We start from the raw sequence: 20,679 nt of genomic DNA, 5'->3' as shown, positions 1-20,679 counted from the left end.
ATTAAAATATTCATGTATCCATTTCCTCAAATAGATGCATCCATAAATGATTCACCTCACTATAGTAAAAATCAGACTCAATCTCAGCCTTGGTGGTTTCCACCCAGCATCACCAGATCCCACTCTGGTTTCCCCAATGCCTACTTTCTCAAACTAGGGCACAAACAGGGATATGCTGGAGCCAGCTCCTACCCTCAGAACCAATTGTTAAATTTTTCAGTATAAGCATTTATGTCTTGAAAATTAAAAAAAGCTACCAATCAGTGCTTGATTTATTGGTTTGTTTTGTTTTTGTTTTTGTTTTGTTTTTTTTACTGTCTAGACTTGAAGTGATGGAGAAAATATTAATAATGCGGGTTAAACTAATACACTTTAAAAGTGTATTAGTGCTATATATTTCCCCTAAGGAGACAGTTGTTAAACTTTTACCAGGATACCCTTGGGGACAATTCTGATACTCAAGAAAAACCCACAGTTGTCTGTAGATGGCTTTTTCCTAATAGCTGAATCCTGACTGGAGGTTGCCTTTGCATGCCTTCCCCCTGGCTCATCAGGTCCTGGGGAGTTTAAGGGGAAATCTGTTCCTTTCCAAAGTGGATGCTAAAGAATCTGGAACCATCCATCATTACCAGAGGATGGCTTTATATGAATGTGCTCCCTTTAGCATACAGAGATGCTTCTGCCGTCCATTGTTGATGAGATGTATGTTCTTAGTTATTTCTCCAGCAGTGGTGATGCTAGGATATGACCCAGCCAAAATCTTTCAATTCTTTTTGTGGCTGAAGAAACTTTCCATAGGATTTAGAGCTAACAGATCATCTTCCAACCCCCTCATTTTACAAATAAAGAAAGTCAGGCCCATTAGGGAAAAGTGAATTAAGTCACACAGGTAGTGTTTCTCCCTGATAGACAGACAGAAAGACAGACAGATAGGTGATAGATATAGAAAGACATGATAGAGACATGATAGAAAGATGATAGATAGATGATAAATAGATATGGGTATCTATAGACATGATAGATGATAAAAGATATACGGAGACGTGATAGAAGGACAGACGTGATAAATAGATGGGGATAGAGACAGAAAGACATGAGAGACGATAGATATATGATATAAAATATGGAGAGACACGATAGAGAGATGCAGAGAGAAATGATAGACATGATACACAGATGATAAATAAATATGAATATACATAGGCAGATATGATGATAGATAGATCGATAGATGATAGAAGATGTAGAGAGGCACAATAAACAGAACATTTATTAAAAGCATAAAGATAAGCAAGATAGTCCCTATCTTCAAGAAGCTTATATTTTAATGGGGGAAGATGACACATAAGAGGGGGTGGGGAGTGGGAAGGGAATACCAGTGTGAGGGCAATGTGGCAGGTGAGGAGACGGGGACTAGAGAGAGTCTAGGTGTGAGTGAGATAAAGCACAGCCAAGGTTCTTCTTAAAATGGTGGTACAAAGGAAGGAGTCACCTATGAGGTAAGAAGGGCTTCAGAGTGAAGGTTTCTCCAGAGTGGCAAGGTGGTCGGCAAGGAAAAAGACAAGGAGTTTGGGAAGAGTCCAGGCATGAGACAAGAAAAACATCAAAGGACAAGTTCAACACACATGCTGGGATTTGAACCCAGGTCCTGACTCCAAATCCAAGAGGCTTTTTACTACATCAAAACATACATCTGTGGTGTTGGGTGGAAGAGGGTAGGGGGATGACAACTAACAGAAATTAAGAGTGTAATCTATGGTCATCTTTGCCAAACTAAAAAAGTGGCCCACGTGGGATAAAAGAATTATAGCTCTGGGAATTCATACATCATCTTAGGAGTCCATCTGACTAACCTAGAGAAGATAAGTAATTGTCAGAGGCAGAATTTGAACACAGGTCCTTTGACTGCAGAGCCAGTGGATCAAGCCTCACGATCACTCCGGATAGTCAGGCTATCTGGCCAAAGAAGAATTCTTTAACCAAAAAAAAAAGGGAAGTAAAAAAAAAAATCCAAGAGAATATAAATTCCCAAAGTCACAATTACCTCCCAAATATAACCCTTCCTTCCTTCCAATAAGATCTGAATGAACCCACACCCAGCCCCACTCTCCTCCACCCAGGCCATGCTGGGGATAGGAGATGCCTGCCAGCTGTCAGCTGGGTGGAGAGAGTACCTGAAAGCTGCTGCCCAAACAGGAAGGCTGGTGGCGCCTCTCCGAAGGGAGGCCTAGGGAGTGTCCATCCCTCTGGAGACCAGAGATAGGTCAGGAGGGCTAGGACAGCTTGCTGGGGGTTTCCACAACATGATATGAATGTAGACAGGAGATCTAGGAGCCCACTTACAATACTGTGACACGCCACCAGCGAAGAAAACTATAATTCTGTAATTCCATCAAACGCGACTCTGCCTCAGAAACCTTCTGCAGTGAGATGCTCCCAGTATCCTTCACCACCAGGGTCAGGATGTCCAGTGTACACACGCCTGGTGCCCCCAAATCATCCCAAGTAATCTGACCAAGTTGAGGAAGGGGGAGTGGCAGGTTAGGTATATATGGTGTTGTAGTCTAGGGAATAGAGGACTGGGCCTGGGTTCAAATCTTACCTCAGATTACTTAACTTAACTGTGCGACCTTGGACAAGTCACTCAATCTTTCTGAGCCTTGGTTTCCTCATCTGTAAAATGAGGCTAATAATGATAATTGTTGTAATAATAATAATAAGGATAACTACCTCCCCTAATTATTATGAGGATCCAATGAGATAATGTAGGAAAGCAGTATGGTTCCATTGAAAGTATGCTGGATGTGGTGTTGGAGGAAATACCCACTGACTGCCTAAGCGATCCTGGGTAAGTTATTTAACTGCTCTATTTACTTATTTATTATTATATATTATATATAATATATTATTATATATATTTATTTAACCGCTCATTTCTGTAAAATGAGAGAGTTAAATTGGACAGCATCGAAGGTCCCTTCCAGTCCTGCAGTCTATGAGCCTGTGTCCAGGGCTGTGCGAACCTTAAAGGACTACATAATAATAATAGCAAGCACTTACATGGTGCTTTAAGGTTTGCCTTGAAACGATTTATCTCATTTTATTCTCAGAATAATCATACAGGGTAGGTTCCATGACCGTCCCCATTTTTACAGATGAGGAAACTGAGGCTAGGAGAGTTCAGTGACTTGCCCAGAGTCATACAATGTTTGAGGCAGAATTTGAATTTGGATCTTCCTGACTCCAATTCTAGCATGCAATTCAAACAGGCAGCCATTATCACCGTTGATCAATAAGCAATCGATAAACAATTTTAAGCACCTACTATGTGCCAGGCACTGTGCTAAGCACTAGGAACACAAAAAGGGGCAAAAGGCAAGCTTTGCCTTCAAGGAGCTTGCAATCTGATGGAGGGAGGGGTCAACATGCAAATATATACAGAGCAAACTATATATAGGATAGATAATGAATAATTAACAGAGGGAAAGGACTGGAATTAAGAGGGGTTGGGGAAGGCTCCCAGTAAAAGACAGGATTTTAGTTGGGACTGTGGAGAGGAGAATAGATAGCCGGAGAAAATGTCCAGAGCTGAGAGACGGAGGGTCTTGTTCGTGCAACAGCCAGGAGGCCAGCGTTTCTGGATTAAAGAGTGCATGTAGGGGAGCAAAAGGGAAGAAGACAGCAAAGGAAGGTCGGGCTAGGTTATGAAGGGCTTTGAAAGCAAAACAGAATGCTTTATATTTGATCCTGGAAGCGAGAGGGAGCCACTGGAGTTTACTGGGAGCGGGGAGGGTTGTGACATGATCAGACCTGAGCTTTAGAAGAATCATTTTGGTGGCTGAAGGGAGGCTGGATTGGAGTGGGGAGAGACTTGAGGAAGGCAGACCCACCAGCAGGTTATTGTGATAGTCCAGGAGTGAGGTGATGAGTAGGGGCAGTGCCAGAGGAGTGGAGGAGGTATATTCAAGAGACGTTAAAAAAGAAACAGAGGAAAGGCCAAAAAAGGACCACGTCTTTAATGGTCCATATACCTTTCCTCTCTTTTTCAACCTTCGTAGTGACACATCCCAGGAAGACCAATGGTACTTGGAGCACCACTCCACGCCGCCCCCCACTGCCCATCCCAAGTACAGTCATTCTGTTTAATGATCTGATTAACAACTCCCTGGAGAATAAAACGGCTGAAATGCTCATCTATACCAGGACCCATCTGCCAGGCCACAACCCTCAATTAATGAGAGCACCTGCTGACTCCTTCCTCTCTTCCAGACTGACCTCATTCCCTAGTCTCCAAGTCACTGGTCAAATCTTTCTACCACAGAGACAAGGAAGCCCAGGGGCCTCTTAAATTCATTCATTCATTCAAGGAACATGAATGTCTATTATCTGTCTAACAGACACTGCTGGATGTGCTGAGAATCTTTTGTTGTTGTTCAGTGATGTCCAACTCTTCGTGACCCCATCTAGGTTTTTCTTGGCAAAGATCCTGAAGTAGTTTGCCATTTCCTTCTCTAGCTCATTTTACAGATGAGGAAACTGAGGCAAACAGGGTTAAGTGACTTGCCCAGGGTCACACAGCTAGTAAGTAAATAAGAGGCCAGATTTGAACTCAGGAAGATGAGTCATTTGCTCTATTTACTGCCACCTAGCTGCCCTTGGTGCAAAGGTAAGGATATGAAGCCATCCCTGCCCTCAAGGAGCTTATTGTTCAGTAGAGAAACATGTTCCTAGATAAGTAAATACTACGATAAATAAACAATAAAATAGTGGATGTGGGGCAAGGTTGAAAGGTTGGAGAGGCCTAGGTGAGGGATGCCTTCAAGGAAGCTAGGGATTCTAAGAGGCAGTTAGTTCATCATGTGATGATTCTGAACCACACTGATGACCTGTGCTGACCTGCAGCCCTTATTCTGAATTACTATTCTAGTTTGTTCAAGTTCCTATTTCCTAGTCTTAACCATGGCTTTAGTTCTCTCGAGGCCCAACCATTCAGTCACTAGTCAGTCAATAAACATTTATTAATCACCTATAGGTGCCTAGGCACACCACCTGTGCTGAGCCCTGAAGATTCAAAAAAAAAAAAAAGCACTAGACAGTCCCTGTTTTCAGGGAGTTTATAATGTAGTGGAGAAAATGTGCCAACAACTATATACAAAGAAACCATACACAGGACAGATGGGAGATGATCGACAGAGAGACACCACTAGAATTGAGGGGCATTAGGAAAGACTTCCTGAAGAAGGTAGGATTTCAGCCGAGGTTTGAAGGAAGCCAGGGAAACCAAGAGTGGGAGGTGAGCATTTTATGTGTGGAGAGACAACCAGTGGAAATTCCCAGAGGCCTTGTTGAGGAACAGCCAGGAGGCAAGGGTCACTGAATGGAAGGGTATGTTGAGGGAGGAGAGGGAGGAAAGACTTGAAAGTGGGGAGAGAGGCAGATTATGAAGGGCTTTGAGCGTTTTGGTTGGATATGACGCCCAAGACTCACCTTTGTGTTAGTCCCTACAGGGGAGGAAAGTGCTTAGTTTGATGCTAGACTCCCAGAGTTCTTCCCCCAATCTTCATTCTGTCCTAGCTACTAAACACAAGGTCTGGTGACATCTAGGAATCTTTAAGGGGATATCATCCCCCCACTTCCAAAAGGGTAGAATTTAAGGGGCCAGCCTTTCACAAATATGTTCGCATTTGGAACCCGCTGCCCTGGAGCCAAGAGTTACTCTGATCTAAGTAACTGCCTTCAGGCCACATCTTTCTGTTACCACATTGGGAGGCAGAACCTACTGTCAGGCACTATCTACCATATCCTGCTTCAATCAATCAATAAACATTTATTAGGCACCTTCTCTGTGTGAGGAGGAAAGCAATAAAGGCTCAGTCCTCCATAAATCAGTGGAGCACCCCAGACTCCAGGCCTCTTGCTACCTGAACCTCATCCAGGCCAGAACAAGAGCCAAGCACACCATCCCCATATGGGATACCTTCTGGCTGTGCATCCATCATTCCTTGTCATCTTGGGATAAGGCAAAGGGATTGCTGCTAACGTGATTTCAGTCAGATCCTGGGAGACTAATCGCCAGGTATTTACTGAGTCAAAATACCCAACCCAACCTTCCCCGGTATTAGAGAGGACAGCGTTGCCATCCTCTGACCTCACAGGATTGCTGAGTTAGAAGCCCCCTTCAAATGACTCTTCTGACCAATGATTAACAAACTTGTGTCTCCTCCTATAGTAATCCCTGGGATTCAGTCACCAGCTGCCTTGGTGAAAACCGCTTGTACCTCCCTGCCACTCTCTGCCCTCTCATCCCCATCCATCTCCATCCCATGCACCGTGGAGTTCCTATCCTGGTCTGCCCTACCTTTCCTTTGTGCCCTCTGAAAGTCTCATTCCGCTGTTAACAAACTTCCCTTATCTTAGATCTTTTCTTCCCATGCTTCTTTCATCATCTTTTACTCACGAAAGCATAACATCCCTCAAGAAGATACTGTGTCCCCGGCAACCCTCTCCCTACCTCACCCTCCTTGTCCCATTCAGAATGGATGCTCATAAAGACTCTACTCTTACCCCTTTTCTCTGCCCTCTCTATGCTTTCTCTTCATGATCTCATGAGCTCCCATGCATTCTATTCACATCTCCACACAGACAACTCCCAAATGTCCGTGTCCAGTCCTTAGTGCTCCCCTAAGCTGCGAACTCACATCACCAACTTGCCCATTGGGTATCTCTCTCCACCTAGATATCCTCTTGGTACCTCAAACTCAACGTGTCCAAAATAGACCTTGAAACCTTCTCTCCTGAGTCTGCCCTGCCTCTAATCCAATCTAATATTTATGTCAAGGACACCACCATCCTTCCAGCCACCGAGATTCACCACCTGAGTCACCCTTCATTCCTCCCTCTCCCTCATCCCTTCAGGGACTCAGTTACTTCATCTGTGAAATGAAGATAATAAACACTGGTCCTACCTTCCTCACTAGGTGGAGAGGACAGAATGCTTCGCAAACTACAAAAACCAACAAAATGTGGGTCATCTCCATCACTTCAGTGCCTTCCCAAACCCCCACCTGAGCTGCCCAATATTTTCAAACTGCTCAAAGACTCACAGGGTTTTAAATATGGAAGAAGCCTTAGAAATCATTTTGTCCAGCCCATATTGTTCCATTTTAATGGAATAGTCCATTTGTTCCATATTAATGGAATAGTTTCCTAATATTTGCCATGTCCTTCTCCAGCTCATTTTACAGATGAGGAAAATGAGGCCAGCAGGGTTAAGTGACTTGCCCAGGGTCGCACAGCTAGTGTGAAAGGAAACTGAGGCCCAGAGAGGGGAAGGAGTTGCTCATCTCACAGGTAGTTATTGACAAAGGTAGTGGCAGCTAGATGTTATAGCAGATAGAGCATTAGGCTTGGAGTCCAGAAGATCTGAGTTCAAATTTTACTTCAGATACTTATTACTCAAGGCCCTGGGCAAGTCCCTCAGCCTCTGTTTGCCTCAAGTTTCCTTGACTGTAAAGTGGGAATATAGCAAAATCTACTGCCTGGCCTTGTTGTAAGGATCAAACGACATAATATTTGTAAAGCGACTGGTACAGAGCCTGATTCATAGTAAGAATAAATAATTTTGCGAATGCTGAAAACTATAAATAAATTAACTTATTAAAAAAAGAATAAATAAATTTTCCCTTCCTTCCTGTAACTCAGTTTTCCTACCCCAGCCTTCCTTTCCCTACCCCAATCCTCCTTTTGCACAGTAGCAGATGCTGTGGATAATTTATAAAACTGAGAGAGTCTTGCTCAGAAGACAGGGACAGTTCAGAAAATCCAAGGCACGACTAACCACAGACCCGTTGGTACATCTGCCGTTTCATGAGGCATCAAGAGTCTTCTCTCCAGCTGAGCCATCTGACAGCACATTCACCTTCAGAGCACGCCCACTATGAGCAAGGATTGGTCTTCTTTTATGGCTGAATCCAAGCGTCAGATGGCTTGTTTACATAACTCCTGTGTTCCAGGCTTGCTGGGCCCTCGTTCCAAGAACAGTTACATGAGGCCGTGAGGTACAATGAAAAGGGCACTGGTTTGGATGAAGAATTAGCCCTTGGCACCATCACCTATATGGGCACAAGGTGCTTTCCATGGATGGGCCTTAGTTTTCTTACTTGTAAGAGGAGAGGGCTGGACTAGATGCCCTTTAAAGTCTTTTCCAACTTTAAATCCTAGGATTTTAAGAAACAAAGGCTAATAACCCTGGCTGCTCCAGTCCCTAAGGGAAAAAAAAAATCTGATAAAGGAATTGTTAATTAGATATTACCAACTTAATGTTTTAGGCTCCCAGGGATAACTGCAAAAGAAAAAGGAAGAAAGAGAGAAAGAAAAAGAAAGAAAGAAAGAAAGAAAGAAAGAAAGAAAGAAAGAAAGAAAGGAAGGAAGGAAGGAAGGAAGGAAGAGAGATAGAGAGAGAAAGAGAAGGAGGGAGGGAGGGAAGGAAGGAAGGAAGGAAGAAAGAAAGAAAGAAAAAGAAAGAAAGGAAAGAAAGAAAGAAAGAAAGAAAGAAAGAAAGAAAGAAAGAAAGAAAGAACAAAGAAAGAAAGAAAGAGGGAGGGAGGAAGGAAGGGAGGAAGGAAGGAAAAGAAAAATCTAAAGCAATGGTAGTATTTCAGGCACTCAGGGGAGGGATTTTCTTCTCTTTTTTTTTTCTCCATAGGATACACCTTACTAAGCCTCTCCACAAAGATGGAGCCCTTCCACCTACTCTGTCTATAGGTAAGGCCAGTCTCTCCCAATGGATGCTCTTCCTTCTAAGAATCAAGTGCTCTCGGCTAAAAGACTCCCTGTATCTCATAGAAGCTGGTTCAAAAAGTCAGAGCTGAGACTCCACACAGAGGCCAACCCCAGCATTGCAGGGCCCTATTGAAGGAAAACAATTAACTGCCTTCCCCACCCCACCCCACCCCCAAAAAAAACTAGCAATGGAAAACTACCAGGAATATCCCAAAAAAGCAAGATTTAAAAAAAAAAGGTTAGCATCAGATTGGAAAGATCTCCACTACAAAGAAGCTACTCTGATTTTCTTTAAAACTGGTGATAGAGAAGATTGTTAAAGGAGGGAAATCAAGTCTGGGCAGGTGGAATGGGAGGGAAAGCAGATGGGATCCAGGTAGGGAAGAGGGGACTGTGGCAGCTGGGACCTAGCAAAGCAGTAACAGACAGTCTGGCTGCAGTCCTTGGCTCCCAGGGCCAACAGGATAGGCTCTGTGCTTGCTGCCAACTGTTAACCAAGTTTGGCCTTGCTGTCTTTCACGTAATGATGTACCTTCTACAAGGCTTCTAAGTTCGTCATCTGGGCCTTTTGAAACAGGTGTGCCTCACTTTACACGATAGATGGGCTTCGGAAGTATCCTCGGGAAGCCAGGACCCGTGCTGAAGTCATTAAGAACTTTCTACTTAAAGGAAGCTCAAGGTGGATACTTTTGTAAAGAGCAGAATCATCTTGTAACATAAATACACACACACACACACACACACAGTTGGAAATAGTATCATATAGTATTGAAAGAGACTTGACTAGGAATGGGAGGATCTGGCTTCAAATCCTGACTCGACCAGCTCCTACCTTTGTGACCTTGGTCAGTTGTTTTTAACCTTTCTCAGCCTCAGTTTTTCCATCTGGAAGATGGGGGGACTGGACTAGATCTAAGGTCCATTTTGGCTCTAAGACTATGATCTATAACCTTTTTTGTGTTATAGATCCCTGGGGCATTCTGGTGAAATCTATGCGCCCCTTCTGAGAATAATACTTTTAAATGCATAAAATATAATGCATATCTTACAAAGGGAACCAAAATTAGTGAAAACAAAAATGTAACTTTTAAAAATTTTCCCATTCAAGTTTCTAGACTCCTTGAGGTCTTGTCCAGTCGTGACCAAATCTTCGTGACCCCATTTGGGGTTTTCTTGGCAAAGATACTCGAGTAGTTTGCCATTTCCTTCTCCATCTCATTTTACAGATGAGGAAACTGAGGCAAGCAGGGTAAAGTGCAGGGTCACCCAGCTAGTAAGTGTCTGAGGCTGGATTTGAACTCCCGACTCCAGGCTCGGCACTCGGCATTCTATCTACTGCACTACCTAGCTGCCCTCCCACCCCTGCCAAGAACTCTTGACCTATAATTTTTCTATGCTGTATTTCCCTGAAAGTAGAGAATGTATCCAGGGAGGAATGTCATCCCTCCTAGAGGGTCTTGCAGCAAAGCACCACAGTGGAAAGAACACTGGACTTGGGGACAGGAGACCTGAGTTCCAATCCTGACTCTACCACCTCCAGACCTAAATACATGACTCCCTGAGTAATGAATTTTATGCTCTCTGAGCCTTTGCTATCTAATCTGTCAAATAGGGTTAATAATGTTTGCAATAGCTGCTTCACAGGGCTGTTGTAAAGAAAGGAAAATGTCATAGAAATGAGTGTGATTAGCATTAAATCTTCTTGTGAAGTTATGAAAAACCACGGAGCATTTAAATAAAGGGATACTGAAGAATCAAGGCAACACTTGGAAAATGCACAAACGCAATCACTTCTGTTTGTCTGGGGGGTTATTTTTTAGAGAAAATTCTTTATTTTACACATTCCTCAGCAATCTTTCCAGACTACAACCAGAAAATTATGGAACACTTCCCAGATTTGAGTGCCATCCTTAGACTGGGACAAGGCCGATCTTCTCTGTGCCATTCCAATGTTAGTATATGCAATGCTATTCCAAGCACGGCAATCTGCTTAAAAGAAAAGAACCCGACCCAACACAGAGGGCGGGCCCACTGAGGACCACTCGGCAGAAGGGTGAGCACATATGCCCGTTAAAAATGATCACAAGAGATTTGGAGAGAGGTTAATACTTAGGTTCACTTTTTTTTTTATTTTAACCACCATTACAACAAATACTTGGGCAAAAGAGCAGATAAAGTGCAGACCTGGAGTCAGGAAGAACTCATCTTCCTGAGTTCAAATCCAGCCTCAGGCCTTTACTAGCTGTGTGACCCTAGGCAAGTCACTTAACCCTACTGGCCTCAGTTTCCTCATCTGTAAAACAAGCAGGAGAAGGAAATGGCAAACCATTCTAGTATCTTTGCCAAAAAAAAAAACCCAAATGGGGTCACAAAGAGTCCAATATGACTGAAATGACTGAAAACAACAAATACCGTTTTAAGAAAAAAAATCTGTATACGAGATGTATTATTTTAAGATTTCCAAGTCCGTTTTATTCATTTCTCTATACCTCTCTCAGTCCCCAGCATGGGGAACACCCTCGAGTTGCTGAATGAAAAGAACGAATGGAAAAATAAAATCTAAAACAAAGGGATGATTCTAGTGCAAAGGACAAAGACCTAGTACAAAGAAACAAATCCCTTGGAATTTGTTTTAAAGGGATGTGACCCATATATAGGCTTTTCTAATCATTAGGACCAACATAAAGTACCACGTTTGAGAGTAATTGTGAGTTGGGGGGGCACAGGTGCAAACCCAGAATCTGCTGCCTCCTTGGGAGTATACACTAACCTGGAGAGGTTTGGTATATATGTTCACCAAATTTCTTTTTAGTCTGACCCTATGATGTCATAAGGGCAGCTATGTGACGCGGTGGATAGAGCACCAGGCCTGGAGTCAGGAAGACTCATCTTCCTGAGTTCAAATCTGGCCTCAGACACTTCTAGCTGTGTGACTCTGGACAAGTCACTTAAACCTGTTTGCCTCAGTTTCCTCATCTGTAAAATGAGCTGGAGAAGGAAATGGCAAACCGCCCCAGTAACTTTGCCAAGAAAACCCCAAATGGGGTCACAAAGAGTTGGACACAGCTAAGACAACTCACAACAACAAAGGTGGCATTGGTGTAAGAAACTCTAGGTGAGGAAGCTCCTTCTGCCAATCCAGGTCAGCAACTGTATTGTAGCTTGTCCTCAGAAAGTTTTCTGGAGCACCAGGAGGCTGTAACTTGCCCAAGGTCACACAGCCAATATTTGTCAGGGGTGGGATTCCTGACTATTAGCAGGAAGCCTATGCACAATACTATGCTGCCTCCCAGTCAGCAAATGTTAAAATGGCTCCACGATCTCATTGATTCAAGAGTTCTCTCCAGCAACACAGATGACAAACCATCCATGTCTGCCTATGAAGTACAATTCATCCATGGTCTTGCAAAAAGTTTTGGACCCATCCAACATGGTAAAGGCCTTATTCAATTTCTTGCCAGGTAACCAGCCCCTATTTTCTTCTTCTACAATTCCTTGAGACAGCCTTTACTTCCTATTCTTCTTGGGAGTTCCTCCTTGGTTACCATATACACCCACCGCACGTCTCTCCATTGTCCTCTTCGCGATACTTATCTTTAGTTCTTCAGAGGTCATGGTGTTCCATGTCTTGCCTTTCTTTGTATTCTCAGTGCTTGGCACAGTGCCTAGCACATTGTAGGAGCTTAATAAAAGCGTGTTGTCTTGACTTGGCTTGACATAGAACAATACTGGTAAAATGTTAGTACTGCTTCCATAGGATCTTGGGATCAGTATAAGACCTTTGTGATTTCTCACAAGCCCCCCAGCCCACGATTAGCTCAGAGCCTTGCTCACTGTCCATTGGTCCTCTGTCCCAGATATCCATATGTTGGTCAAGTTCTGGTCCACTGGATGTCTGTTCACATTTTAGTTAGTGCATACTTTCCTTCTGATTAAGAAGTCTTTTGAATGAAGCATGGGTGAAGGGGCCAACACTTTGAGTGGAGAGCTCAGTGTCAAAAGACGGCAGTTAGAATGCCCCACGTTCCTCCAGCAGCTTTCCGAATGCCTCATCCCAAACGTCACTGGAGTCAGGAACTCAGGGTATATTTCTGCCACTTCTATTGTACGACCACAGGCAAGTGACTTAACCTCCTGCAGACCCAGCTTTCTTATCTATAATATGGGAGCAAAGTTAGCTAGAGTTCCTAACTACCTCAAAGTGTTATGTTACAGCTCCAAGGTGATAATAGGTATAAAAGGTGTTAAAAATCAAATCCATTTCAGTGCCTAGCCCAGTGCCAGGCACATAATAAATGCTCCTTGAATTTAATTAAATTGAGAATTGAACTCATTCTATTTTTCTCTTATTGTACTGGGTAAGAGGTTGATTTTGATGACAGCTCTAAGGTCCCTTCTCAAATTAATATTCAAAATTGTAAACAAGCTGTCTCTCTCTCTCTCCATTTAGAAAGTTGAGATTCTGGAAGCTTCTACTTTCCAGACAACACCAAGGATAAAGAGGCCTAGAGCCAGCAAAACAGCTGTGGCATTCATTACATGATGCATAGGTTTCCCAAGTGGGCGATGCCACCCCCTGGGAGGGTGCTGGAATGATCCAGGCAGGGTGGTAGTAGCCCTGCATTTGGGGGGCATTGAATGAAAATAAGTGGGGAGGTGGGAGTATAAGGAAAGAAGAGAAGAAAAGAAATTTTGAAAAACCATTTGTACATGTTTCACCTGTTGTGTAACAGAGTTGAAGTCACAGTGTTTACATTATTTTCCAAATAAACACACAAGATACAAGTTATAACTGATCAGTGGTCAAGCCCACTGACAGGTCTTAACAAGCAAGTATTGGCAGGTGAGGTATCACACATTGTTGGGAAGTCTAGCATGTATGGGAAGGAATATGTACATGTAATGACTTCTTTACAATACAATACTATATGGTTACACGATGCAATGTTGCATCACCAAAATTTCAATGCAGAAAAAACCCCACAAATTTACAATAAATTATTAAATTTAAGATGCATCATTTTTAAAAAAAAATTTATATTTTTTTTGAAATGACACAAATTTCAAAAAAAAAACATAAAAGGGTTAAGGAAAGTAGATTTCCAGGGGGACCCTGAATAATGTTTTTACAATGGGGCAGTAGACCAGATAAGTTTGAGAACCTCTGATCTAGAGCTAAAAGGAACCGTAGAGATCACCTGCTGCAACCCTCTCATTTCATAGATGGGAAGACTGAGGCCCAGACAGAGAAAGGGACTTGTCCAATCTTATGCAAGTAGTAAGCTTCAAGACTGGGGTGTGAACTTAGGTCCTCAGACTCGGGTGGACAGAGATACCTCCATGACAGAATGATTCACATGCTACAGAAATGGATACATGATTATTGGGAAGAAGGAAGATAGAAATAAATGTGTAAGTAAGTGAGTTTACTTGAAATAATCCAGGAAAATAGATCTAGGAATATCTGACAAGTGATCCCCCAGAGAACACAGAGTTTGTAGCCCAGCTTTGCCTGTAATTCTTTGCTTGAATGCCTCCAGGGATGGGGAACTTACGATGATGATGATGATGATGATGGTGATGGTGGTGGTGATGATGGTGATGGAGGAGGAGGAGGAGGAGGAGGAGGAGGAGAAGAAGAAGGAGAAGAAGGAGAAGGAGAAGAAGAAGAAGAAGAAGAAGAAGAAGAAGAAGAAGAAGAAGAAGAAGAAGAAGAAGAAGAAGAAGAAGAAGACAGCTAACCTTTGCATAGTGCTTACTATGTGCCAGGCACAGTGATGAGCATTTTATAATTATTAACTCATGTAGCTGTTTATTTCATTGCCAGTAAATTGTGTTAGCTCAAACAATATTATATTGAGTTCAAATTCACTTTCTTTGAACTTCAACAATTTGACAATTCAATAGATATTTACTAAACATTCACCATGTACAAATCACTGTGCTAGACTCTGGGATCTTACATTTTTTGGACCTGTGGAGTGGGAGGCAGGGAGAAGCAGAGACGTACCTATACAGAGTTAAGTATAACACAGTTTAGGGAGTGATAGGGACAAAGGAAAGAACCATCATATTAACTTTAGAAAATTTGAGAAGAGAACACTTTCAACTGAGGGAGTGAAGGAAGGCTACTCAGAACAGAAAAGATGATGTCTGAGCTGAGCCTTGAAGGTAGATAAGGATTCTGAAAGGGCAGGAGGAGGAGGGACTATATTCCAGGCACACATGTATGAGGAAATAGCTTGTGCAAATACATGGAGGTGGGAAATAGCATATTCAGTTCAAGAAACTGGTAGTAGCTCAGTTTCATTGGATCCCTGAAGCTGAGAAGGGGAACAATGTAAAATGAGACTGAGGGAGGTGAGGGAGGGAGGGGGAAAATTCAGAACTCAAGTTTTTTTAAAAAAATAAATGTTAAAAATTGTCTTTACATAAAATTGGGGAAAATATTATTTTTATTAATTTATTTTAAACTTAAATACACAATAAGAAGACAAAAACATATTATAAACTTAAACACAAAATAAGAAAAAAAGCATTGCCATGTGCACAGCAGAAGGTAAGAGAAGATTCAAAATATACAGCAATAAATTTCCATTTCAAGAAAGCCTATATAATAAATACTACCTATTGTGTTCAGAGCTGTCCATCTTGTCTTTGCTTCCTTGTAAGCTTTCTTGTTCTCTGCTGTGTACTTTTTACTTTATTCTTTTCCCCCGCTTAGATCCCTACCTTCCCCAAGAAAGCTACAATTAAGCACAGATACACACACACACATACACAGATGTACATATATACACATATACATATATACAGATGTATATACATATACATATATATGGAAAAATGTTATTTTAAAAAAGAAATGAGGCTAAAAAATTAGGTAGGAGCAGACAGTAAATGTCTTGAAATGCTAGACTAAGGAGTCTGAATTTTTTCCTGGATAAAATAGGGATCCATTGAAGGTTTTTGAGCAATAGTGACATGGCTTAGAAAGATTATTTTGGCAACTTGAAGCACTAATAACACAACCTAGAAATATTCTGATGGGGTGGAAAGAAGGGACAGACATCCAGCACTAGCTTAGACACTACTACCTGCCCATCAGAAAAGAAGGAAGGCAAGACCTTTTTGATCCCAAACTAGTCTGAGACCCAGGAGCTAAAAAATAGTTTCCCCACTGCCTCCAAAAAACACCCCATTTATGACTTGAAGTATATTAAAGGGCAGCTAGGTGATGCAGTGACTAAAGTACCAGGCCTGGAGTCAAGAAGACCCAAATTCAAATCCAGCCTCAGACACTTACTAGCTATGTGACCCTGGGCAAGTCACTTAACCCTGTTTGCCTCAGTTTTCTTATCTGTAAAAGGGGCTGGAGATGAAAATGGCAAACCGCTCCAATATCTTTACCAACAAACTCTAAAAGGGGTCATGAAGAGTCGGACACGACTGAAAAACAACTCAATAACAACAAATAAAGATTCAAGGTAAAAAGAGAGAAGTGTTCTACTCTCATCTAGAAAGAAAACCAACGCTAAGTTAAGAAGTGATATCAGTTCTAGCCAGTGCGTAATGAGAAGGCTACCAAACTATGCCTAGGTGTTCATTGTCTTTAAGATATTGCTTTTGAGAACTACCTAATTTATTCTTTTTTTAATTTTTTTTAATTTTTTTTAATTTTTAGTTTACAACACTTGGTTCTACATAATTTTGAGTTCCAGATTTTCTTCCCTCCCTCCCCCTCTCCCTCCCCAAGACGGCATGGAATCCCATATAACTTCCACGTATAACTTCGTATTGAATTAATTTACACACTAGTTAAGTTATGGAGAAGAATTGTGATCAATGAAATGAATCATGAGAAAGAAGGAACAGGACCAAAAAAAAAAAAACCAACCCAAGAACAAAAACAAAAGAGAGAAAAAGAAAAAAAAGGTGGGGGGGGGGGGAAAGGCTAGCATGAAGTGTGCCTTAATCTGCACTCATACTTCATAGTTCTTTCTCTGGATGTAGATTAATTTATTCTTTAAGATTTAAATTTATCTATTTTAAGAGTTGTTTTTCTAAACAAAGTAATTGAGTAGAAAAGTGAGCTAATACCCGTCTCAAGTAATCATGCCTTTGCAGAGTCTGGATGTTCAGACCATGAGATCATATCCAAAATACCATTGCTTACCTTGCAGAAACTAAACTCTTAACAGGTAAAGTACGCAGGAGCCTCCTGAGTGCCCTTCCTTACCCGCCTGAATCCATGAAGTGACAGCCAACTCAGCCTCATTAACTCCAGTTTACTTAACCTGACTCTAAAAGGGTGAAGGTGAAGATTGGGGTACCTGCCAAGCGTGTCTCAGCAAAAATTGGGAGGAGCTTACCTGGGTCCAGGTGTGTGAAAGATCCAACTACAAAATCCAGTGTGGAGACAGCCAGTAAGAAGAGCAGTAGCAGCTGAAGGCGAACGATCCACTTAACTCCAGCGAGGTTAATGCCCAGCAAACCCAAGAGGACCGCAAGTGAAATGCTTCTCACCGCCCAGATATTTCTGAGGCCCAGCAGGTCGGAGATTGATTCTGCAAAGCCGGTAATGTACATGGCCCCTGCAACACACTGAAGAACGAGATGAGCTTAGCAGCAGGTAGAGAAGAGAAAGCAATATTCAACTCAATTCAGCAAACGTTTATAATGAACCTTCTCTGAGTGGTGAGGTACTGATTGCTTTGGGGAGGGGAAGGGGCGTAAAGTTCAGAAAAGGGAATTTTTGTTCTCAAGAAAGCTGCTGGTTGGTGTAGCGGAGAAAGGGGTAGGTTTGGAGTCAGGAAGACCAGAGTTTGAATCTTATGTCAGATCAAGGAAAGAGGAAAAAGATCCATCTATGCAAAAATATTTATATCAGCTCTTTTTGTGGTGGCAAAGAATAGGAAACTAAAGGGGTGCCCATCAATTAGGAAATGGATAAACAAATGTATATGAAAAATAAAAAAGATAACCAAAAATGTATATAACAAATGTGTGTAATACATCTATCTGTGTGTGCATATGTGTGTGCATATGTATATATGTATAAAACAAATTTATATAAATATAATGGAATAGTGTAAGAAATGACGAAGAGGCTTGTTTCAGAGAAACTTAGGAAAACTCATATGAACTGATACAGAGTGAAGTGAGCAGAACCAGGAGAACAAGTGGTATTATAATAACAATATTATAAAAAAAGAACAATTTTGGAAGACTTGAGAACTCCGATCAGTGACACCATTAATAATGATTCCAAAAGAGCTGTAATGAAGCATGCTACCCACCTCCTATCAGAGAGGTGATGGACCAAACATACAGAATGAGACATGCATTTTTGGATATAACTAAAATGGAGAGAGGGAAAGAGAGAGAGACAGAAAGAGAGAGACAGAGAGAGAGACAGGGAGAGAGAGAAAATAATTGCTTACCAATTGAAAAAATAAAGTTTAATTTCAGAAAACAAATCCTATCTCAGAGACTTACTAGCTATGTGACCCTAGGGAAATCACTCAACCTCTCAGCCTCAGTTTCCCCATTGGTAAAATAGTGATGATAATAATAATAGCACCTACCTAAAAGGGTGGTTGTGAAGTTTAAGTGAAATAACACATATAAAAGCACTTTGTAAATCTTAAAAACCCTACATAAACATTAGCTACTAAATTGCTTAGTAGGGGATATGACACATAAACAAACAACCATAATACAAGGTAACATTAAATGTATTAGAAATGCGAGTAAAGTGCTATATGAGAATGTCTGAGGAAAAGTCATTGCCAATGGGGATTGGAAGTGACAGGGAACCAGGAAAGGCTTTGTTGTTGTTGTTCGGACATCTCAATCATGTCTGACTCTTCGTTATCCCATTTGGGGTTTTCTTGGCAAAGATTGGAGTGGTTTGACATTTTCTTCCGCAGCTCATTTTGCAGATGAGGAAACTGAGGCAAACAGGGTTAAGTGACTTACCCAGGGTCACACAGCTAGTGAGTGTCTGAGGCCAGATTTGAACTCAGGAAGGTAAGTTTTCCTGACTCCAGTTCTGGCACTCTATCCACTGCACCACCCAGCTGCCCCTAGAAAGACTTCCTGGAGTCTTCTTCCATCTGAGCTTTAAAGATGGACAGAACTCTGAATCCAAAAGCATGAACACTGAGCAGTAACACTGAGCTCTACTGTAGTGCGCGCGCGCGCGCGCACACACACGCACACACACACACGCACACACACACACACGCACACACACACACACACACACACACACACACACCTCCAGCACCATGAATTTACCCAGGTCCCTTCCCCTCCCACTTTCTGACTTTGACCAGTTCCCTATTTGTCCATATCTCTACTAGTGGCAAGAAAGCACGTCTCCCATTAGCTATTTTGACTCACTGTCTGTAGCTGAGAAGTAGGAAAGGAAATCAGCTAAAGAGACATTTGGCTTCTCAGGGTCGTGCTGGAGGAATCTTGACCCAGCCCAAGAGCGCTGATCGGAAAATGTTACAAATCAGGGCTTGTTTTATTGTTTTGTTGATTGTCTAGACTTAGGAAAAGGACAGAGAGTTAATAATGCATATCAAATTTAAAAGTGCGGCATGTTTACATTTTCCCCTAGAGAAACAATTATTGACCATTTAACAGGACGCTTCTTTTTCTATGTACTTAGCATCGTAGGTTTAGAACTGGAAGGAGCAGGGCAGCTAGGTGGTGCAGTGAGTAGAGCACCAGCCTTGGAGTCAGGAGGACCTGAGTTCAAATATGGCCTCAGACACTTAACACGTATTAGCTGTGTGACCTTGGGCAAGTCACTTAACCCCAATTGCCCTGCCTTCCCCCCTCCAAAAGAAAATGAAAAAAGAAATGGAAAAAAGAAAAGAACTGGAGAAAGCCTGAATGATCCGTCCTGAAGTAGGACCAGGCTCTGAAGTAGAAGAAACTTCAATGTCCATTTAGCCTGACATCCTCATTTTGCAGTTGAAGAAACTAAGACCAAGGGAAAATAAATAAATTATACAAGATCACACAGAACCAGAAGTTGAACACAGGACCTCTAACTCCAAGCACTCTTTCAACTGCCCCATGTGCCCAGTGCTGCCTTACATATGTCAGTAATATAGACTCTTTTCTGCTCCCCACCCCCACCCCACTCTCCAGCTATCGTTAATAAATAATTGGTAGAACAAAACCAACTTACAATACCTCCAAATTACAGTAGCACCTATAATGAAGTCGGGCAGCTAGGTGGCATTGTGGATAGAGTGCAGAGCCTGGAGTTAGGAAGACCTGAGTTCAAATCCAGCCTCAGACACTCACTAGCTGTGTGACCTGGGCAAGTCACTTCACCCTGTTTGCCTCAGTTTCTGCATCTATAGAATGAGCTGGAGAAGGAAATGGCAAACCACTCCAATATCTTTGCCAAGAAAACCCCAAATGGGGTCATGAAGAGTTGGACATGTCTGAAATGACTGAACAACAAATGAAATACAAATGTGTCATAATCAAATACTTTCCCTCCCCCCTACCATGTAAGGTCCTTGAGTGCAGATGCTGTATCGTAAAAACAAACAACCAATCTTTACCCTGGCATTTAAAAGTAGGCACTTAATGTTTGCTGCAATTTTTATCTCAAGGATATTCAGGAAAATGAAAGTAGTAAGGAAAGACCTTAAAATATATGTGATTCAACTTTATGCAAGTATGCCACTCCTTTAGGGGTTTATACACTCCAGTTTGTCCACAACTACGAAAATAAAATGTCCACTTTTGTTAAAAGACAAAGAGGCAAAGATCTGAGAGCAGCTAAGTGTGCTAGGTGGCTTAGTGGATGCAGCACTGGACTTGGAGTCAGAAAGACCCCAGTTTGAATCCTGCCTCAGATACTTA

The 20,679-nt window shown here is 42.0% G+C and overlaps 1 protein-coding gene and 1 non-coding gene across 2 annotated transcripts in view; both read right to left on the bottom strand.

Moving 5' to 3' along the window:
- The window catches only part of SLC12A8 (solute carrier family 12 member 8), a 156,210-nt gene that overhangs the window by 114,127 nt on the left and 21,404 nt on the right, over positions 1-20,679 (bottom strand). Inside the window, exon 4 of the mRNA XM_036744094.1 lies at positions 17,154-17,385. Coding sequence (XP_036599989.1) covers positions 17,154-17,385 — 232 coding nt within the window. The remainder of the gene's footprint in view (positions 1-17,153; positions 17,386-20,679) is intronic.
- LOC118840510 lies at positions 10,655-10,761 on the bottom strand. The gene has a single exon (XR_005009698.1). It is a non-coding gene; the product is annotated as a U6 spliceosomal RNA (small nuclear RNA).

The sequence above is a fragment of the Trichosurus vulpecula genome, chromosome 2 (assembly GCF_011100635.1).
Source record: "Trichosurus vulpecula isolate mTriVul1 chromosome 2, mTriVul1.pri, whole genome shotgun sequence".
Taxonomy (NCBI): domain Eukaryota; kingdom Metazoa; phylum Chordata; class Mammalia; order Diprotodontia; family Phalangeridae; genus Trichosurus; species Trichosurus vulpecula.
The sequence above is the reverse complement of the archived record's forward strand: the minus strand, read 5'-3'. Positions and strand labels throughout refer to the sequence as shown.